Source organism: Tympanuchus pallidicinctus, unplaced genomic scaffold, assembly GCF_026119805.1.
Source record: "Tympanuchus pallidicinctus isolate F22 unplaced genomic scaffold, pur_lepc_1.0 scaffold40, whole genome shotgun sequence".
NCBI lineage: Eukaryota > Metazoa > Chordata > Aves > Galliformes > Phasianidae > Tympanuchus > Tympanuchus pallidicinctus.
The window spans coordinates 773,332-795,716 of record NW_026294759.1 but is presented as its reverse complement, the minus strand read 5'-3'; the positions used below and the strand labels follow the sequence as shown (position 1 = coordinate 795,716).

The 22,385-nt window shown below is 41.6% G+C and overlaps 1 protein-coding gene and 1 long non-coding RNA gene across 8 annotated transcripts in view; both read right to left on the bottom strand.

Annotated features, from left to right (window-relative positions):
- The window catches only part of RIMKLB (ribosomal modification protein rimK like family member B), a 73,402-nt gene extending 52,149 nt beyond the window's left edge, over positions 1–21,253 (bottom strand). For 2 of the 7 annotated variants that reach the window (XR_008210713.1, XM_052701772.1), the window contains exons 1-3: positions 20,780–21,253; positions 19,151–19,624; positions 10,791–11,008 (exon numbers count right to left, since the gene is read on the bottom strand). Coding sequence is in view for 6 of the 7 variants with exons in the window: in XM_052701772.1 (XP_052557732.1) it covers positions 10,791–10,965 (175 nt within the window). In the remaining variant the exon portion in view is untranslated. Of the gene's footprint in view, positions 1–10,790; positions 11,012–12,094; positions 13,412–19,150; positions 19,625–20,440; positions 20,718–20,779 lie in introns of those variants that run through there. The other 5 variants (XM_052701767.1, XM_052701769.1, XM_052701768.1 and 2 more) reach the window with 5 other exon arrangements.
- LOC128089915 (uncharacterized) lies at positions 2,597–9,177 on the bottom strand. The gene is made up of 3 exons (XR_008210714.1): positions 5,232–9,177; positions 4,047–4,362; positions 2,597–3,522 (listed from the first exon to the last, which is right to left on the bottom strand). It is a non-coding gene; the product is annotated as an uncharacterized LOC128089915 (long non-coding RNA).
- Positions 21,254–22,385: the final 1,132 nt, after the last annotated feature.

Below are 22,385 nucleotides of genomic sequence, written 5' to 3'. Positions count from 1 at the left end.
TCACTCTAAACTGCTGCTGTAGCAAGTACAATTCTCCAGCCCTATGTAATCCATGCAAATCATTCACTAGCACTCGCTGCACCCACTGGTGAGCTGGCAAACATCCTATATCAGCAACAAAACTATTCTGTTCCTTCATTCAATTTGATTTTTGCAGGTACTGCATAATGAGCTCACTATAGGAAGCGATCAATATAAACGTCAGTGCAACAAACAAGCCTGGATCATAGCAACAACAGCAATCATCTAAACAGCTTAAAATATTAGCATACTGCCATTCTGAGACTGTAGAATTGTCTGCAGCATGGTTTTTTGTTCTATCTGCATTTATAGCTCCGTGATCATTATCCCTCCTTCCAACTTTGTAAAAAGAAGTTCATCAGCCAGATTTCTCTCTTTCCAATTGTCTTCTTGTTCTCCTGTCCTAAATTAACAATACAATCCCTGATGACTCCCACAGTGTTAGGTAAGAAAAAATCGGCAGCGAAATTGCTACTAAGGCCCAGAAGCCAGCCTCATTCAAGTACAACAAACAAGCAAAAGCACTGAAACACATAGTTAGATATATAGCATAATTATATGCTACATGAGCTGCACAAGAACACAGGTAACTGCACTCTTTCACCTTGTCCACAAGGGGAAAGGCTTGAGCAGAAGAAACATCCTCCTGAGCAACATCTGGTTTCACAACTGCTGCCACACGAAATGGTATGGCATTTACCATCCCAAGATCCTTTCTGAAGAATGGAGACTGCTGAAGAGAGAAAATCTGACAAAGCAGAGCCAGACTATCTATACCAATAGATTCTACGCCGATAACGAGGAGGGACTTAAACCAGTTTCACAGTGCAAGAGTGACCAGTTTAAAGAAAACCGGTCACAGGGCTGTGGAAAAGTATACCCAAGAGCATGATACCCAAGAGCACACTGTCCCTGTAAAAGCAATGCAAGCAGATCATCTTAGGCACTGGTTCATGCATTTGTTCAGTGAGGGCAAAAAGAGGAAGGCCACATGCAGAGGAAAAGGTACAATCTCACTAGGAAGTACAGAAATATGATTGAATAGTTTGCACGTCTGGAGTGCTGAAGTGAATGGATAAACACTCTCGCAGAAAGACAGGCTGTGAAAGTGAGGAGGAAGTTCTCCACACAAAGAAGCATATCACACACATACAGCTTTGGTCTGCATTACAGAACAGATGCAACCCGCAAACACGCTTGTGGCTGCATACATACTACACCACTTTTTTCCTCCTGAGGATGGTCAAAAATTGGAGCAGATTGCCAGAGAGCCTACGGTGACTTCATTTCTGGAGATTTTCTAAAGCTGTCTGGATATGCTCTGAAGAGTCTAATCAAATGTCAAAGCTGTATTTAACTTTCAAATTGATCTTTGTTTCTGCAACAGATTGGTACAAATTTTTCAGTTAAAATCTATATTATTCTATGGTTATATATATACACATATTATTCTGTGGCATTCCCCCATGATTTGCCTGAGCTTTTAGGTGGCTGAAAGAACAGGGCATAGAATCCACAATGCACTCATCCACAGTTCAATTGTAGGTACAATGGGAAATGTCCTTTCTTCCAATCCAATATCTATGAAAAAGTTCTCCAAGCTGAAAGTGCCTCCCCTTTACTGGGATGATGTTAGGGGATAAAACACATAGCCTGATTTCCTGACCACAGTGAAATTTAGAAAGCAATTTAAGAAATTCAGTCATAAGTACAAGTACACTCTGCCTGGAATTCAAAAGGGAAGAGAAAAAAAAAAAAAGTGAAACTTATATTGTTAAGCTATAAAGAAGTAGAAAGAAAAAAAACCCAAGTAATCTCACCATTATATTCCTTCTTCCCAGCATAAACAGCCATCCAACAACATTCTCCATCAAAGAAACATGCAAATAAATACAAGACACTGTCACTGGTACAAATATTAGTCTCTTTTAGGTCCTGAGTTGAGTTCGAGTCTGGTTTTGTGGAGAAAGAGCTACTTCAACTTTTTAATGAATTTTTAAGCTGAAGTACCACAGTCTGTCTCACTAGGAATAAGCAGACACAGCAACAGACAATCCATGTAAATGATATTTAAAATTTTAATCCCAGTATAGAATATATCTAGAAATAACACCTCTGTCAGGGAAACAACACTCAGCAATGCAAGCAGGAGAACGTGATATGGAGTCTTCTGCTATTAACTTTCTTTGCTGAAAAGGTAAAGGCATGCTATAGGAATGAAATGCACCCTTCAGCAACATTAAGCATAGCACAATCTGATTTGGATAGCTTCCTATAAGTACTTCCTATAAGTGATCTGAAAGACACATATGCTTGGTGCAGAAAATCCTGGAACTTCTGGAAAAATAAAGTTCAAGACCGTAAAAACTGACTGCATGTAACTTGTTGGTCTTAATTGCACTAGCGATCTCTTTCTGCTTCATATTAAAAAAAAACAATTCCACTCAAAGCACAACCTCCTGACTTGCCATAGAAATAAGTCGCTCATCCTGCGGATCTGTCTTATCTGTTCCTCATCCAGGAACAGACTGTCCAATACAGGTATCGCAAAGTAATGCACACATGGACACACACATCACTCTCAAAGTAATGCCTCCTGTTTATTTCCAAGGAACCACAGCAGATGTAAAAGCACAATAACACTATCTCACAGAGCATATTCTCAGCTTCAAAATACTGTTTTCCAACATAGTCACTGCCAGTATCTATGTATTTCCCCCAGCCGTGAACAAGAGCCTGCACGCAACATTCAAAAATATGCACTAGTGGAGGTGACCTACTGTTTCACAGCTGCTACAAAGGCATCACTGTTAGTAAAATGTTGGTGATGCAGTCCATCTTTCATCAGCCCAAACAGATGGAAGTCAGAAGGCACTAAATCTGGACTACGTGATGAGTATGGTAGGGCAGTCCGGCCAAGATTCACAATGTGTCTACAGTCTTCAAAATGGTATGGGCACTGGAGCTCTCATGTTTTCTTCTCTGGACTGACTCTGGAAGTTGGAGCCTTCGGCTTAGTCAGCATCATGATGTCGAGGTCACAGTTGACAGTCTGTCCAGGTTCCAGGAAGTCTGGAAAGATCACCTCTTTCTCATCCCAAACGACAGTGCACATCATAGTACGTCTTGAACTTCTTTATTCAATGAGGAATTCACATGTCACCACTCCATGGACTGCAGTTTTGATTCCAGCTCATAGTGGTGGCCGCACATCTCATCACCAGTAATGGTGTGATCTGGAAAACAGTCACCCTTAGCCTCATATTGGTCCTGACAAACTTGCATACACTGTTTTTTTTCTTTTCCTACATGAATATCTGTGGGACCCACCTGGCACAAACTGCAATATTCCAATGTTGCCACCATTGTTTCTAATGCACTGAGGCTCGTATTCAGCTCTGTACAAGTTCTCTGGTCATAATATTTTGATTCACATGATGAAGCAGATCAAGATGCTCTTCATTCTGTGGTGTGACAGCTGAGCATGCCAGCCTGCGCATGCTTGTATATATATAAAAATATATAAAAATATACAAAAGCACACAAACACACAAGCACTTAGCTGAGGATGCTCTTTACAGTGAAATACGGACTGCATGGCACCTCATAAAATGTGAAATACTTGAGAGCACTGAAATCTATTCTATTGAAAGAACCAAAAAAAAAAAAAGAAAAATTACTCTTGTAATGGAATAATCATAGAAACTTAGAATCATTTGAGTTGGAAGGGACCCTTAAGGGTCATCTAGGCCAACTTCCCTACAATAAACAAGGTCATCTACAGCTAGATCAGGTTGCTCAGAGCCCTGTCCAGCTTGATCTTGAATGCCTCCAAGGACAGGGCGTCCACCACATCTCTGAGCAATCTGTTCCAGCGGTTCCCTTTCCTTACATCCAATCTAATTCTTTCATTTTAGTTTGAAACCATTTCTCTTTGTCCTGTCACAACAGATCATGATAAAGAGTCTGTTTCCCTCTTTTCTTATAGCTCTCCTTTAGGTACTCAAAGCCTGCTATCAGGTCACCTCAGAGCCTTCTCTTTTCCAGGCTGAACAGCCCCAGTTCTCTCAGCCTGTCCTCACAGGAGAGGTGTTTCATTCCTTGGATCATTTTTGTGGCCCTCCTCTGGTTACAAACCAATTTTTCAAGTCTGCAGTGGAAGTAATGGTTGCTGTGGCTGTTGTTCGTAGCAGGAAACAGGCCAACTCTGCAGTGCTCAACAAGGCACCTTGCCAAGGCCACTTGCCTCTGCTGCATCACTCCCAGAGCAATTTGCTGCACAGTGCAGGAAACACTCCTACAGTAAGGTACACTTCTGGACTATCAAGTGCCAAGGGACTGCTGAAACAGACAGAAGGAAGAAGAGGTGATTATGTTCCCTACTGTGTGATAGAAGACAATCTTCAAAGTGACTTAAAGATGATTCATAAATATTAAGACTCTTGATACCTTACTATAAGAACTATTTTGTAGATATGAATGCCATCATCATTGATCTAGCTGACTGAATGCTACTCTTACTGTTACATCAAGAACTCAGATACTTATTAACTTTACTCTTCTTTCCTCAGCTTTCTATTATGTATGTACTTCACAGAAATCTTACAAATATCCCTATTAATCCACGCTTGTTTTTCAGTGCTATCTAACCCAGTGTGGAAAAAAAAATTCAAAAACTACAATGGTTTGTTACTAGTTTAGATCAAATTAGAAATGAAAGATAGATGGCACTAAACGAAAAACAGATTATGCAATATTAAAGACTTAAGCTACATGGTTAACTAATATTGCAGATTTCAGGTCCACATCGGAAATCCAAATACCTGAATAAGCACACCAGTAACTTTTGTACGGTTAAAATAATGTGCCTTCTACATATTGTTGTTTAAGCACGTATCTTGATCACTTGCTTTTATATTCCCCAAAGAAACATCACAAAGTTCTTGAGAAAAGTTCACACTTTGTTTTATGGTGTAGGACTCTTCAACAAAACCCAGTATCTTTCCTAGTTAGAAGTTCACACAAGCACTTTCCTCTCAACTATTGTCCTTCACGGCACAGTATCAAAAAAACATGGTGATTCTAAACAACTACGACAAAGGAATTGTTGTTATTTCAGTTGTCTTAAATTCTGCTAGTTTAGCTATATTCAGGTAGCAAAGAATTTTAGTGAAGATGTTTTATATATTTTTATGAAGGAAAAATGTTACCTAGGCAGTACTTCATCAGCCATCAGTTCTTAAAATCTGCTTCTCTTCAGATAAGGTATGTCTGTGGAGAACATTTCAGCCAAGTCCCACGAGTGACAAGAGAAAGAGCATTCTACTCAGAAAGAGAAGACAACCACTGAATCAATTTTGTCTCTTTCCCAGTAACATCCATGCTTATTCTCTATAGGTTTCCTCCACTCCAATTCACTTATAGAATCACCAAGGTTGCAAGAGACCTCCAAAATCTAAATCAAACATCCACCTAAGACCAGTATTTCCCACTAAACTAGGTCCCTCAGTGCATCTAAACATTTCTTGAGTATCTCCAGGGATGGTGACTCCACCATCTCCCTGGACACTGGTATTCCAGTGCTCGACTACTCTTTTGGAGAATAAATTTTTCCTAATATGCAACCGGAACCTCTCCTGGTGCAACCTGAGGCCATTCCCTCTAGTCCTACCACTAGTTATGCAGGAGAAAAGGCCGATCATCTTTGTCTATTGAGGCCACCTCACCACAATCTCCATTCAGGTAGTTAGAGCAATAAGCATTCCCCCTGAGCCTTTTCTTCTCCAGACTGAACAATCCCAGTTCTCTCAGCCACTCCTCATAAGACTTGCTCTCCAGACCCCTAACCCATTTTGTTGTGCTTCTCTGGACACCATCGCCTTGGTGTCTTTCTTGCAGTGATAGGCTCCAAACTGAATACAGTACTCAACATGCAGCCTCATCAGAGCTAAGCACAGGGGGATGATCACTTCCCTGCTCCCACTAGCAACACCATTTTTGATACCATCACCTCAGCCCAGCAATCCAGAGTGTCCAGATCCCTCTGGATGACATTCCTACCCCCAGGCAGATCAATTCTTCCTCCCAGTTTACTGTCATCTGCAAAATTACTGAGGGTACAGGTCATCAACAAGAATATGAAACAGGAAGGCCCAAATACTGACCCCCGGTGAGCTCCATTTGTGACTGGGCGCCAGCTGGATTTAACACATTTACCACATACTACTCTTCACAAGCTTTGGTCCTTCTAGATCTGAATTCCCCAAGACTGTGGGTACCACTACGCTAGCAAACAAATATGAATTTCAAAATTACACATTTTAACAGGATTTAAGATGTGTGTCTGAAAATGTCACACTAAATTTGATAAATTGCCTACTACTACTTTTTTCAAATTAATACAGGAACTGCTAAACTAGACTAGAGTACAAGCAATCTAATTTAATAACTTAGTGTTTTCCTTACAGCAGCAAACAGCAAATGCTTCAAAGGAACACACCAAACAAAAACAAAACAAAATTAAATTGATGCTATCAAATATCCTGCCCATAAGAGAATTTGTGCTTTAAAGCACGCTTTGAATGTTTACTTATATTCACCTAAATATGAGACATTGGCTAAAAGAAGAGACTTGTTCTCTGCTCTGAGCATTAGAGGTAGCAATTCTGTTACTACAAAATGCACAGAGCTATTCCAGCAGAAACCTGTTAATCAGTTGAGCAGAGTTGATAGTGTTTGACTGCACTAGTCCATTCAACTTCCACAAATGCCAGATCCTAAAAAAGAGTAGAGTATTAGGTCAACCTTTTTTTTTGTGTTAGATGAGTTCATGCAAGGCGTGAAAGGAAGCCCAAAGACGAGCAGCACGACCAAGGCTGAAAGAAACCACTCCAGTGAACAGTAGAATTATCATTACACTAGCTTAGAATTTGGTTCTTAGGAGACATATTCTGAGCCTGTCTAAATCAAATCAGCTGCAATACCATCCTCCTGTTCTACCCATTCATCTACTTTTGCCCCCTTCCTGCGTATCAGTGCTGTGTATTTGAGTCAGTACCCATTTCAGCAGGTTCAGCCCACCAAATAAAAACATTCATTCTTTTATGCAGCTGGAATTTTCCACTGAGTTCCTGCCTTAGAGATATGGAAAGGAAGTAAGACTGCACAACTTGAGTAAGCTAGCAAGAAGAAGCACTTACTAGGATCACTTTTGAAAGTGTCTATGGCTTTTGTCTTATTTAACTTAAGCTCAATTACACTACCTTTTTGGTAACATTTAAGTGTTTCCTTCTGAACACGAAGGAGAAACTAATTCTACGCTTCCTAACTTGCATTTACAATCATTTCTGGATTCCTGCAGTACTGAGGCTCCTAATATGCAGATCTGAAGCTGCACACAGATCACCAGAAGACTCACAGGGACTCTGGTGTTAAAGGTTCATAATGTAGCCAGTAGAACAGGGAGTTGCTAGAGATGCTGGGAAATCCCAGCTTTTATCTGCAGAAGGAACCTGCAGAGCATGCTAGACATGCAATGCTGACCTACTTGGGTATCCAGCCATACAACACTGTAAGGCAGTGACTGAGTCACTACTGCTGTGATTGCTTACTGGATTGAATACCTGGTAAATATTATCATTTTCTGACATATGCAGATTCTGGAAGAGTCACAGAGTTGCTGAAGTTTTACAGACTTTTGTCTCTGGGCTCCAGTGATATTTACCTCAACAATCTCTACTGCCAAGGCATATGCTACCTAATTAATACAAGTCTTTAGTCTCAGCACATGTCCCACTGTTCTACTAACACTTCGTAAGTTAAGAAGTATATTTACCACAATCCCTCTATGAAGCAAATGATTTCAAGCTTATTAAAGCACTATGCTGAATTTTTGGCCTTTTTATCCATTATCCCAACAATCAGCAAGACTACACAAAAATATCACTGGTGATATTTCATACAAAATACCACATGCTGAAGTTTTAAATAGCAAACTTTCTTTTTCAACTTGTCTTTGCAAAGTTCATATTCTTTTAACAATTAAGAAATTGTCTAGATTCTAAAGGTCCAAATCACAGATCTGAGTATGTAAAAATCTATTACTTCATAGAATCACAGAAACATAGAATGACTTGGGTTGGAAGGGACTCCAAGGATCATCAAGTTCCAACCCTCCTAACAAAGGCAGGGCCACCAATCTGCAGATCTGGTATTAGACCAGGCTGCCCAGGGCCCCATCCAATCTGGTCTTGAGCACCTCCAGGAACAGAGCATCCGCAACCTCTTTGGGCAGCCTGTTCCAGCACCTCACTGATCTCTCAGTAAAGAACTTCTCCATAATATCCAATCTAAACCTTCCCTTTTTTACCTTAAAACCATTCAGTAAAATGTTGATTCCTTGTCTGTTTATAATCCCCTTTCAAATACTGGAAAGGGCAATGACATCCCCTTACAGCCTTCTCTTCTCCTGGCTGAAAAAAACCCAGCTCCCTCAGCCTGTCTTCATAGGGAGATGCTCCAGCCCTCTGATCATCTTCATGTCCTTCCTCTGGACCCTCTCCAACAGCTCCACATCTTTCCTGTATTGGTGGCCTCAGATCTTGACACAGTACTCCAGATGGGGCCTCACAAGGGCAGAGTATAGAGGACTTCTTCTGCATGTATTATCCTCTAAGTCCAAGCCATCTACTGCCAAACTTTTAACATAAATAACAAGAAAACTTAGAGAAAAAGCAGGTATTATCCACTGAAGATACAGGCTTCTCACGAGGTTGTTTGTGTTACATAAACTTTCAAGCAACCTGGATCCCTCAAAAAAGGGATCAAAAAAAGGGTGCAGAATGCATTACCTCCTCAACTTTGTTATAAGGCACCTTTTATTCTAGGCCAACAGACCAGTTTATTATGAAGAAAATGAAACAAAACATCTGCATGTGTCCTCAAGCAGAAATCTGTAGCTATAATTATGGACAAACATTGGGAAAAAGAAAACTGGAAAATTAAGGGGCACAATTTTTCATCTCTCCCAAGCAGGAAGGAAAAAACAAAAAAAAAAAAAAAAACCAACTCCACAGTAAGCCAGGCCAGATCAAACATAAGGAAATTTCTATCCACAGTTTTTCTGCATTTTTATCTCACTCCTTTTGAAAAAATTTAGTTACTTACACAGTTTTGAATGAACACTTTGAATGAAAATAATTTCCTTTTTCTGCATTCTCTCTCAAGTCATTTCTTTAATTTTTCCCATTCTTGTACTATATGTTTCTCAGCAACTCCAGCTTGCATACTTTATCTTTTCTTCTTGAAACATTACATGGAAGAGAGCAGAAAGGCCCACAGTTCATGCTTGACATATTTAATTCTCCCAATACAGGCAGAGGACAGGAAATAAAAAACAATACTGAAAAGCTGAAGGATCTACCATGAGTTTTAAAAGACTGCAGCCACATTTCTGGATGACTGCCTTAACAGAACATACTGTCCAATCAACAGCATACTCTAGGCAAAAAAATGTTCAGACTTTCTGACAAGAAGTTTCTCTGATTTGTAGACATCCTGCAGAATTTCAAGTCTCCAATAAAAAAAATCACAGACATTTCACAGTAATAGATAAATTAACAAAAATAGCAACATTCAAAGTAACAAAATGAATCTTTAGTAATGGAAGAATTAAAAATCCCATTTCCTCAAGCATTTCTGTTTTATGCTCGACTGATTCACGTTACAGTACAAATGCTGACCAAAGTTCTTTCCCAAAGCCAATTCAAGATTTCCCTCCTATAAAAATTCCTCAACAAGGAACAAGGCATACAGTAATGTAGCAACCTCTTCTTCACTGCTGAATACCTGCATATTTTCTTCCTACACAGAATCCTAACACAACCTGCAGGAATGTAAGTCCTTCCTCTCTCCCTTGAGTGATATACAGTGAAGAGGAATGGAAAAGGTATGGATGCAAGAACATTGCATTCTCCTTCCTATTGGAAATCCAAACTAAAAAGCTGTAAAAATACAGCATTACACAGTTTGACAATGGCATTATTTTTCTACCTATAACATAAATTCATAAGCTAAAAAAAAATCAGATTACTTAAACACTTTTAACACACCTTGATGTTTTGCTTTTCATTTTTAATTACCTCAGAAGAAACAAGCTAATAGTAAAATAGAAGTGTTATAATTCAGCTTAAAACTGTAAGTCGAAATAATGGTTCCAACTATTCTGAGGCACATACTGTCTATTTCAGTGTCCTTTTCTAAATACACACCCGCAAAGTAGCAATGCTTGGTTATATCAAATTACTACTTCCAGTTCCCTAACAATTTGTACTGTCCGCTGAAAATCCCTTTTATTTCAAATGTGATTGGTAACTTGGAGCCAGAACATAAACCAAAGAAAAAAAAGTTACCTAAACCTCTTAAAGTATGATCAATGAAATTAAAAGTATCCACACAAAAATAAAACTCAGTAATTTTGTCTCAGTTTGAAAACTTTATAGTCCTTATCCAGGAATTAATCAGCTAAAGCAAACCTTTTCTCTGTTCTAAAAAGGGAAAGCAAATGCACTTCTAAAGCAAACAGGCAAAGTTAATATATTTGACTATCACAGTTAATGCTGAAGAATATGGTATCCTGTGTATCTGCGTTATTTAGATAACATATAGGTAGCCTGGCACACACAGAATTCATTATCAAAAAGTACACGTTCCATATTAAATCTTTTTGTAAGCACCCGTTCAGCACATTCCCAGCCTTAGCTTATCCTCACCAAGATTTCCATCCTCGACTGTCAGCACCACTTCATCCATCAGCAAGGCCCGGAAATCCAGCTCTTCTTCACAGCACTTGGCCTTCAACGCTCTCAGGATCTCCTGCTGAGGGTAATCTTCTCTGATGCGACGGTCTGTTAAGAACCACAATCTGGGAGCAACTGAACTGCACATCTTGGATTTTTCTTGCAACCTTCAAGGTTTCTTTTCAATGGAACTTCTAGATGGTGGAGAAGATGAGACTGTTAGAGTACATAGGTTCCTATTCCCCATGTTCCCCACTGTCCTGAGTTCTATCATTTTTGTACAAGTCAGTCCTTTTCAAAAGACTTACAACCTCCAAGTGGGAAAAAATGCCTATGCCTAATCTGTAATTGAAGTAACAACAGAAATAAATCCATTTACATTCAGTGCTACTTACTAAATGCTAACCTCAGCTCCTACCCTAGTTCCATCCACAGTAAATACACATTTTGACAATTACTGGTAGCAGCAGTGCCATTCTTCTTTCCTGACAGTACTGAGGCATGAAAACATTTTGAATGGCCATCTTTGAAGGCAAGAATTCCACCTTTTAGAGTAATTCCCTACAACTGTAAATAGCTCAGTGCTTCCCTAATTACCATTAAAACACCTGTGGCAGAACTGATACATCCTTTCACAGTATACAGAAGACAGATTACACCAAATCTTTATAATAGGAAAATATCCCAGACAAAAGTGCATTAAAACAGTAACTTCCACGGTATTATTTCAAGATGGATTCACTCTTACAAATATTTCACATCTACTGAGAAATACATTTGATGTTAGTCAGAACATTACTGGAGAGCCAATGGAACAAGGAGCATCAATATAATTATAAGAATATTAAACACTAATATACATACCCAAAAGCAAAATTAAAGATTGTATCCACAAAAGGGAAAACAACCTTTACAAATAAACAGCACTTACAAATATACAAAGCATGCTTCAAATTAGAGAACTTGAATTATGTTAGAAATGATAAACTGCACGGTGGCGTGTCCCTTGATTTGAATCGAGGATTTGTGTTGCTTTTTTTTATTATATTTGAAAATATTTTAAGAGCTGTAAAACAACTAAAGGTATATTAACGGACCCAAAAAAACCCAAATGTTTGCATTAAGCAAGGAAACAAGCAACAAAACAACAACCAGGAAGCAGCATGGCATAGAGAAAAAGAATTCTGGAGAAAACCAGAGCTGTTTTCTGCCACATATTTTAAATCTTCCTGTTAAATGAAGAGAGAAAAAACACTTTTTTCACCAATACGTTTTACCTGATTTTTAAACAGAATTGAACTGTGAGACCAAAACAGGTAATTTCCTGGTAGTCCTAATGACAGGACATGGTATCAGAAGATACAAGCACAGACAAGACCTCAGGTATACAACTACCTTCACTTAGTATTTCAAAGAATTTCTAGTAGGTATTTTTTCTGTTGTTCACACATGAAGCTTCTGCAGCAGGTATTGAGGCAAAAGGGTCATTTCTACAATCACAAGAAGAGATTCATTTTTAAATTCAAAAATACATTCTTCTTCTCTATTAGCAAACCTATTTCTTAAACAACAATGAAGAAAAAAAAAAGTTTTAAGTGGTCACTTTTATTCCTAGTACCAAGAATCACAATGGCAAAAAGCAATCTCTGCATACTACACAACTAGTTTTCCACAGCTTTGCTGAACTAGAAACAAAAATAAAGCCAAGGAAAAAAAAGCTCTTCCTACTAATAGACTGAAAGAAAGCAGAAGCTAGACAAAAGCAATCACAAATGCAGACCAGCCCTTGAGAGCAAGCAAGATGCTCAAATGACAGCAGGATAAGGAGTATTTGGTCCTCCCAAGGAAAAGAGCACAAGGGGGAATAGTCTGTAAAGCATACCTTTTGTATCACAGTTGTTTGGTATTTTTTTCCTTCAAAGCAGCTGAAAGTGAAAAAGGCAAGATGGGTCTTGGGCTAGCAGCAGGAGATAACTGACAGATCCTGCCTCATTTTTTGGCTTTCTAAGTATGGTAGTTCACAGAAAACTTTCTGGCACTACTACATCGTTAGGTAAGAATTTGGAGAAGATATATTTTTCAAAAACTGCACCATTACTACACAGTTCAGAAGGTTTCTACCCTTATTTCATTTTTGCATCAACAACTGGCAAGACAAAACAGCACAACCTACCATCTCTGTTTTGAAAAGCAGCAGTATCTAGCAGGATAGCACAACTCATCATGAAAAAAATCTACAGAACAGAGAGAACATAGAAAACACACTAGATAGATTTTCTGATTATTTAAAAAAACAAAAAAAAATCCAAAAAAAAACAAAAACAGAAGCCATAACAGATCATCAAGTCTATTGGTCGGTATGTTTTTTCCCCTTTCTCTTTTTCCTCTTGGTACTGATACTAAAATTGCTAAGTGTTTTCTCAACCACAATGTTCTCCCTATTTTCACTTGCTATTAAGCCTTGATTTCTTTGCCAACACAGACCTCCTCTCATTTTTCTTAAGTCTCTCTCATACATGGCCACACCTGTATGTCCTAAAATCTACACAGACAGCGCCATCACCTCTCTCTGGCTACCATTTCAATGCCTTCTTTAAAAAAAAAAAAAACAACAGAGAAGGGTTAAAAAAAAAAAAAATGAGAGAGGGTCAAAAGCGCGGAGGTGGGTGGGGGAAATGGAGAGAGGGAGAAAGAGGCAAAATGGGAGAGGAGGAGGGTGATGGAAGGACGGGGAAATCCAGGGGGGAGAGGGTGAGGAGGTAAGAGCAGAAAGTGTGAAGGAAGGGCGCGGGGAAAAAAAGAGAGGGAAAGGAGGGCAGAAAAGGAAGGATGGATGAGACTGTGGGAGATAAAGAAAAATGAGGGGAGAAGGAAAGGATGGAGAGAGGGAGGGGGGACAGAGGAAAACAAAGGAAGGTGAGGAAAGGGAAAAGGGAGAGGAAGGCAGAGGGGTAAAGGAGGGAGGGAGCAAGGGAGGGAGAGGGGAAAATCAGGAAGACAGCAAGGGAGGGAGAGGAGAAATCAGGGAGGGGAAAACAAAGGGAGAGGAAAACTGAGAGGGATGGAAGAAGAGGGAGGGAGGGAGAGAGGAAAATGGAGGGAAGGAAGGAGGGAAATAAATGAACTAGGGAAGGAAGCTGGGGAGGAGAAAGGGGAGGCGAGACTAGAAATCAAGGAATGTGTAGGGTGGGTGAGAAAGGAACAGGGTGACAGCAGGCAAGAATGGAAAATGGAGGGCAGACAGGAGGGAAAGAGAAAAAAAGAAGTGGTAGGGGGAGAGAGAGAGAAAGGAAAAATGAGAGTGGGAAGGAGAGGAAAAGAGGAAAAAAGAGAAGGAGGTAGAGAGGAAGGAAATTGGGGGTGCGGGAGGGAGACTGGGGAGGAAAAAGGGAGGAAGGCTGGACAAGAGCAAAAAACATGGAAGGTGGGAGGGAGGGTGGATGAGAGTGGAAAACAGGGAGAGCGGCAGGGAGAGGTAAAAAGGAGAAGGCAGACAGGAGGGAGAGAAGAAAAAAGGAGAAGGCAGGTGGGCGAGCAAAAAGGGGTGGGCGGGTGAAAACAAGGGAGGAAAAAAAAGGAGAGCTGGAGGGAGGAAGGAGAACATGGAGAGAGGGATGGAGAAAAAAAGGGGATAGTGGGAGGGAGGGGAACAGGGAGAGGGAGGAAAAGCTCAATGGCAAAAAAAATTGAGGGCAGGAGGAAGAGAAAAAACATGAGAGAGCGAGAGAAAGGAACAGCAGGAGCAAAGGAGAAGGAGGGAGAGGAATGGAGGGAGCAAGGAAGAGTGAGACAAGAAACATGAGGGAGCAAGGAAGAGAGACAAAACACAAGGGGGGGGAGGGAGGGAGAGAGAGATGGCAAGGGAAAGTGGGTGAGGAAAGGAGGGGGCAAGGGAGGGAGAGAGAAAGAGACAAACTGAGAGGGAGGGAAGTAACAACACAGAGGAAGCAAGGGCAAATGGGGGGAAAGGGAGAAAGTGAGTGAGGGAAGACAGAACCAAGGGAATGAGGAAGCAAGGGAGAAAGAAGCCACAAGGGAGAGAGCTCAAGGAATAGCAGGAGGGAGGGCGGGAGGGTAAGGAAAGGTGGGAATGAAACAAAAAGCAGCATATGCCTGTCTTTCCTACAAGTATTTTTTTGAGGAGCTACAGCATCAGGAAGACTTGTCCAGGTATCTTAACTATCCTGTTAAAACAAGCAAGCCAATCCAAAATGCCTTGATGTGTATTTACCGCTCTCCTAACACTTCATCTCACTTCTTGTGAATCTTATGAAGTTTAATAAATGTACATATTAAGTCTCCTATTTCATCATAAGGCAGGTAGGAAGCAACCTTAAGCCTGCAGATAAAGACTAAGAAATTCACTTTACAGCGAGCTATAAGACTAGTCAAAGCAGAAACAAGTAATCCTAACTTTAGAATCCTCTTAACCAACACCAATTTTTTTCCACTAGGATAAATATCCTCATCTTACCTCACCTTTGTGTTCCTATAAATGGTCTCTACCAATTTCAGCCTGTCCTTATAATCTCTACTTTGAATTCGTAGCAGTCTCATGGAACACAAAATCTTCAGTTTACACTACTGGGTTAAACCTCCTAAAAATCTCTCCCACATTTTTTAAGAAAACGGTCTGTAAGAAGAAAGCTGGCCTTATAGTCAGATGCACAACAGAATTATGCTCTTGATCTGGATGTGGTCTCCACTATTTTTTCCACGAAAACCAACTTCACCTACCTCAATCTAAAAGCCACAGCCTGATACAACGTTGGGTGTACATGAAATATTTTCTAATCCATGCAAACATCAATTGCAAAGTAAGCATAGTATATATAAAGGGAAGAGCAGATGTTTAAATGTCTTCTACAAGATGAACAGTTCAAATGCTTTTATCTTCCAGTAACTAACAAATTTAGAAAATGAAAAGCAACAAGAAAAAAATAGACTTAACTGCATAAAACAGATTATAAATAAAACAGCGGCATCTAAGTTCTACAGTAGAAAGCAAACTGTGTCTAAGACTAGCCAAGCAGTCACTGCTGCATCTGCTTCAGAGAGATGCTGAGCGGAACAGATTCTTAGCAATTTATGAAGAGAATTGATGGAACCTCCACTTTGAGCTGCAGTATTGCTGCACTGCTTAAGCGAAGTTCATTCTGGCATTCACACAGCAGTTTCTTCTTTTACCCATCACATGCAAACGTACTTCCTCCTGCATTCCTTGAATCTGTAATATACCTTTTGCAGCTGTTGTGACAAAAGCAGTCACCGTGCTTCTTTTCTACTTTGCATCATAGCAGAATATATCATACTGACATAGTAAGGAATTCATCCAATCATATCAGCAGTCCAAACAGAGCTGGAAAACTGAAAACCACTCTTTTTCCCTTGAAGGAGTCTCTTCTTCACACAGACATACTTAAGACCTGTCTCCAGGAATTAGAGATTTGGTCTCTCTGTTCCATTTAGTCCTTGTGCTACCTTCAACACCAAAAAGCTGAAGGAGAAAAAAAATGTACTAGTTTCTTTTTGATCGTGACATTTTTTTCCCCAAAGGTAAAACAAGGAATCAATTGTCAGGATACACTAATTCATTTATGCATTATTGATAAATGTGTGATGTTCAAGGTATCTAGTTAAACAAGAAGATTGTTCTATGTCCTTCCTATTTAAAACACAAATACTCAATACATTTCTATATTAATAAACTTTGGTTGTTCCTTCCCTTTGGGAATTACAAATGTTTTGTATCATTAGAAATCAATGCTATTTAGCACTATCTATCTCAACTACTTAACTTGTTATCTGATATAGCTCTCTCCCATTGCACACAGTGATCTGGGAAACAAGTTATTGGAACAATTATTATCACCACCACCTCCCAGAATCACCTCTTTTTTAGTCCTTGTCTGAGACTCTAGGCTTCAGCTACAGCACAGCACTGTTCAGCTAACAGATTAGGTTTCACCTTTCTAACTGCTGAAACCCATAATCTTAGATTTAGCATACCATTAGGCACACCTAATCCCTATATTTTAGATCATAATAAAAATCTTAAGGAAGATGAGAAGAGCAAAAAGTGACAGTCATGGCTGCCATGGCTGCCACGGGAAATAGAGAAAAAGGAAAAAATTAACTCCAAGCACTCATCTCACCACAAACAACAGTGCAGTCTCACATTTATCGTTAATGCACACACCTCATTGCTTTTTTTTTTTTTTTTTTTCCCCACAGAATGGTATTATTTGAGTTGGAAAAGGGAATTTTGCTTTACTTTTTTTTATCATGAATAAGCTAAGAATTGAAACTGTGCACATACTTTCAATAAACCAATTTTCTCTACCATTACAGCAGTTTCTAGAATGCTGTTTAGAAGGCTACGCCTGAAGATGATGAAGGCATTAGAACAATTGATACTCCTAAGTTACATTAATGGTGGTACCTCAAGGTACAATTACAATGAAGAAGTTAGATACACCTATGACTATTTTGAAAGTAATGCCTCTTATTTTATTAGGTTGGCCCACAATATCAGAGGCAGACGGCGGTGGTATTGGCAGTAGAGGCTGAATTTTCCCTCAAATATTCCATTATATTTTGTTGCTGTGCAACAGATGGCAACTGAGGGACAGCCTGTCAAAATGACATCTGACATGGAAACATGTATGAAGCAAAGGTATGTCACTGAATTCTTCCTTGTGGAAAAAATTACACACACACACACTCTTTGCCTGCTGAATGTTTCTGGAGACCAGAGAGTGGATGCCAGCACAGTGAGGCACGGGGCAATGTGCTTCAGCAGTCGTGACAGCAGGTAACCTCCACTGATGCAGATTTTTACGTGTGCTACATGCAGGCTCCTGTTCATTGCTGCTGAAAATGCAGCTAATTGCGATGTAGAAAAAGTGTTTTGTAGCTAAGAATTTTCTCTATCAAATAATGTTATTGTGCTCTTTGTATCTGTTGGAGTTTCCATGGAAATAAATAGGAGGCATTACTTTCAGAGTGAGCTTTATAGATCAGTTAATTAGTTAACTAAGGACTGTATGATGGGTCATATGCTGCACATGTGTCATAAACATCTATCTCACTGTAGTGAGAAAAGAGCATATAGAGATAGCAGGTTCACATCTCTTTCAAGCATAAAGAACAATTAATTCTGTTACCCACAGAGACATCAGAATAACAATTATCTAAAATATCTAAACACTTTAGGAAGAAATATTTATGGTTGAATATAGAGAGAAGACTAACATCTTAAACCACTTCTAAAATTGCTTTGTAAAAATAAACCCAAAGTAAATCAATTCATTCCTGACACTGCTCCTCCATGGTGATGCTTAAGGACAACCTCAAGAAAAATTCTTGTTTTGCCTACCAGAGACTAGTTTTCATAAAAAAGCCACATAATTGTTTGAGCATATTTGGAGAGAACCGATTTTTAAAAGTGAAAAATCTGAAAAGCTAGCATATTTTTTTAAATGCATTTTACATAAAATATTGAGCAGCTGCAGTACAACTCACCAAGCCCTGATGCATTATCATCCACCCTCTGAACATGCCCTAGAATTTAAAGTCACTGCAAGCAGGTAAATCCCAAACACACACCCCTGAAAGCACAGCCTAATATTTACCTCCCTTCCCGTGCCAGATTTGTAGACTGCAAGAGTCATGGGATATGGAAATGTATTAATCACTCTCACTCTTTTTCAGTACAATCCCCCACTCCCCGTGACTGGCAAATGCAGTCCTTATGGTGGCACTCACCTGCTCTTCCCTACCTTTGCACTGGGTAACGTTAAAGATGCTAGCATAGCAATCCTTCTAGGCACAACTGCCTATAAAATGTGGACATCCACACCACCAGCCTTTCCCCACATACGTTCAAGCATGCAAGTAGGTGGTAACATTCTTCATTCACACACCCCAAGTGTCCTAATCTCCAAGAAATAATCTGCCCTCTTCCCTCTATACTACACAGGGCAACATCAGCTGGTCAACAGTGGTCAAGAACAGCTCTCTCTCCACTTCAACCTTAGTTGTTTGGTTTTTTTGTTTACAACAGGCTCACAGATTTTTCACCCCCCTCCACTGTGTGCAAATAAAACATTTCCTCCCACATCAGCTGTTTTTCTGAAAGAGAGGTTCTTCCATCTCTGTCCAGGTTCCTCTGCAGTGTGGTACTGCACACTCTGCTCCTCCTGATCTGTGTTTGCACGCCTGTTCGCCCTCCTCCCTTCCCCCACCCTACTCTCAGTCTGTGCATGCTTCTCCTAGTGCCTGTGGTGGGGGAAGGGAGACATGCACTGCATCAATGAATGGACTGAAAAGACTTACCCGAAATTGGTGAGGAACCAGCAGCAGACAAAAAAAGATGCCAAAAGATAAGCGGGTGCTTCCTTCAGTGTGCCAAGTGCTGCTTCAGTCTTGGGTCCTTTGACGAGGTCACGTGTCTCCGTAAGCACCCTTTTTCCTGAATCCACTATTACTCAAAAAGGGAGGGCAAGGAAGCCTCCTGGATGCCTCTCTACACTGCACTCCAAATATACAAATAAAGCTCCCTCAGCAAGCAACGAATAACGTTCTCCTGATACTATAACAGGCAACGTCTAGCCTATCCCTTAAAGAATAAGGTAGATTTCTGTGGGATGAACGGACCTAAAATCCTAAGCTGTACTCCCTTATGGAAGAAGAGGGATAGGAAAGAGGAAAAAGAATACTGGCGGAAAGTAGTAGTTCTGTATGCAATTCCTTGTGTCTCAACTTTCTCAGGACTGTATCTTAAATTAGTCTGAAGACACAGACACCTAGGAAAGAAAGAGAAAGATCCCTATTAGACATAAACATACAAAGACATACAGTAAACAAATTTCAAAGGAAGAGAAGGCATTATGCAAGGCAACAAGCAGAATCAAAAGAAAAAGATCTGATTAACCACCTAGGCAAAATGTGCAACTTCAAACAATTTCCACAAATACAATATCACACACACCCATTTTAATGGGAAAGGAAAAAAAAATTATTAAACTTCAGCAGTTTGTTAACTTACTGAAGAACGTGTACTTAAAGATAAATCTGGATCTACACATAAAACATGAAGAATTGTTTTACAATCTAAGAAACACATTCATGCTTATTTGTGGGAATCTTTAAACACCACCCCCCAGAAGATCATTTAGAATTCAAATATGAAGACTGCAGAAAAGTACATTACAGAGCAGAAGAATAATCCTGTTAAATAAGCTGTTTAAATTCCTGAAATAAAGCATAACAGTTGCACACTTTTAAGATGGATATGCTGGTAGATCCTAAGCCGTCAAACCAACATAAAATTAGTTCTTTAAACGTAAGAGGAAAAGAAAAAGAAAACATTAAAAAAAAAGAGAAGAAACCTAGTTGTAAAGATTTCATTTTAAGTCGCAACGACAGACACACACTCCCACCTAAATCACGTGAAAAGCTGTCCCCAACAGACGCAGGTTTTCGCATTCGGGCATACGGGAGCGATTTTTGCCCCATCTCAGTGGCAGCTTTATACACACCAGCGCGTGTGTGCACGCACAAGGCGTGCAAGAGAAGGGCGTGCAAGCATGGAGAGGAAGGCAAGACGAGAGCAGACCTACCCCAACACGTACATGCGGAGCACGATCCGACCACAGAAAGCGCGGTGTACGGGACCCGCGCCGCCTTACAGCTGGGGAAGCACGAGGTGCAACCACCCACCTCGCACAGAAAGACCCTGCCGTGAAGCCACCGAGCCGGTGCCTCGGCTGGCCTGCCCGCAACGGGCGCGGTTGGAAGGCGCGGGCAGATCGAAGCGCTGCCTGCTTCGGCGCCCCAGGATGCACAATCACCACAGGCACTGCGCTGCGCGAGGCGGCGGGCGGAACGATCCCAACCCCCCCAGACACAGAGGACCCCACCCCCGGGCTCACATCCGCTCAGCCCGACATCTCACCCACCCCGTGTGCTGCAGAGCCCGGGCTCACGCGGCCCGCGCGCCCCGCCGACGCCCGCTTCAGCGCCGCCCGCAGGGCCGATCAGAGGCCTGGGCAGGCGGCGGCTCGATGAGGGCTGCAGAGAGACTCGCCCCTTCCTCCCCCTCCTCGCGGACAGCAGTCACTCAGAGGAGCGGACCTAAAGGGGAGTGGGCTCAGCCTCCGCCTTCTCCCTCCTCGGCCTCCCTCCTCCCCGCGGCTGGGGAGAGAGGACGGCCCGGACCGGCTATCCCCCGCACCTCCGCCCCCGCGGTCGCCGCTTCAGCCAAAGAGCGGGCGCCAGCGCCTCTCGCGCTCTCTCCCGCCGCCCGACTGACGGATAAATTGAAGCGGCGGCGGCGCTAACGGCCGCGTACGGCCGGGACGAGCACAGAGAAGGGTGAGGCGGGGCGCCGCGAGGAGGCGGGCGAGGCAGGAACGCAGGCCGCGCGCTCCCGCCGATCGCCACGCGCGCACCCCACAGGCGCAACGGCCGCCACTGCGGTTGCCGCACCCGCACGGCGGGGCCCTCGCCCCGCCCCGCCGGCAGGCACGCCTGTGGCGATTCGCACCGCCCCCCGGCTTCCGCGGCCCGGCGACGACCACCTCCGGCAAGCGGCTTCCCCTTCGATACGCTTACGTCTACCCCAGGCCAGAAATGCGGTCTAAGCGCGCTCGCAGCGTTGCAGCCCAGACCAGGGCCGAGACAAAAAGGGCTCCGGCAGTAGTGGCGCGGCTCTGCCCAGCCTCTCCCGCAGCTATGTGAGGTACTTCTAGCCAGGCTACTGTGTTCCACGGCTCCAGCTGCTTGCTCTCAGGGCGGACGTGCCAGTTGTACCCTAGCACTGCGGGGTACGGGCAGCACGCTGCAGGTTAACGTCAGGTGGCATGACAAAACGTATGATAACTATCGTGCTTTTCGCGGCTGCTGCTTCACGTGGTACCTAGAGCCAAAACCTTTGTCCTTCGTATGGCAGATAAGCGTGTGACATATCCCACACGCTACTTGCCATACATCATTATGTTTGACATAACCAGTATGCCACCTGGGCTGCATCATCCCATATTGCTATCATTTGTCTAAAATAATAACTACTGGCAACAAATTAGTATGACACATTCAGTGTGTTAACCAACACCATGTGTATCAGTTTCTGTAGCACACCTACTCAACTTCCCCCGTACCACACTACAAGACACATATTAGCACATATTAGGTATGTTTCATGGTAATGGCATGCTGCTCCAAAAATCCATGCCAGTCACACTTTGTTACCTGATGCATACCTGATGCATCAATGACACTTTCCCATCTCTGGAAGCTGCTGAGTGCAACCCTTTACCCCCATCAGGGTCAGCCAGAGCTGATTGTCACGCCCAGTTGCGTTTTAAGCATCTCCAAGAATGAATGCTCCACAATTTCTAGGATTTGACCACCCTCACATTAAAAATAATGAAAAAAAAACCCAAAACTTTTAAATGGAGTTTCTTGTATTTCAGTTTGTGCACAATGAATAGACTGCTCAATAAGTACCACTGAACACTCTGCTTTCACCTTCACTCCATCCCTTCATGTATTCACTCCGTCCCC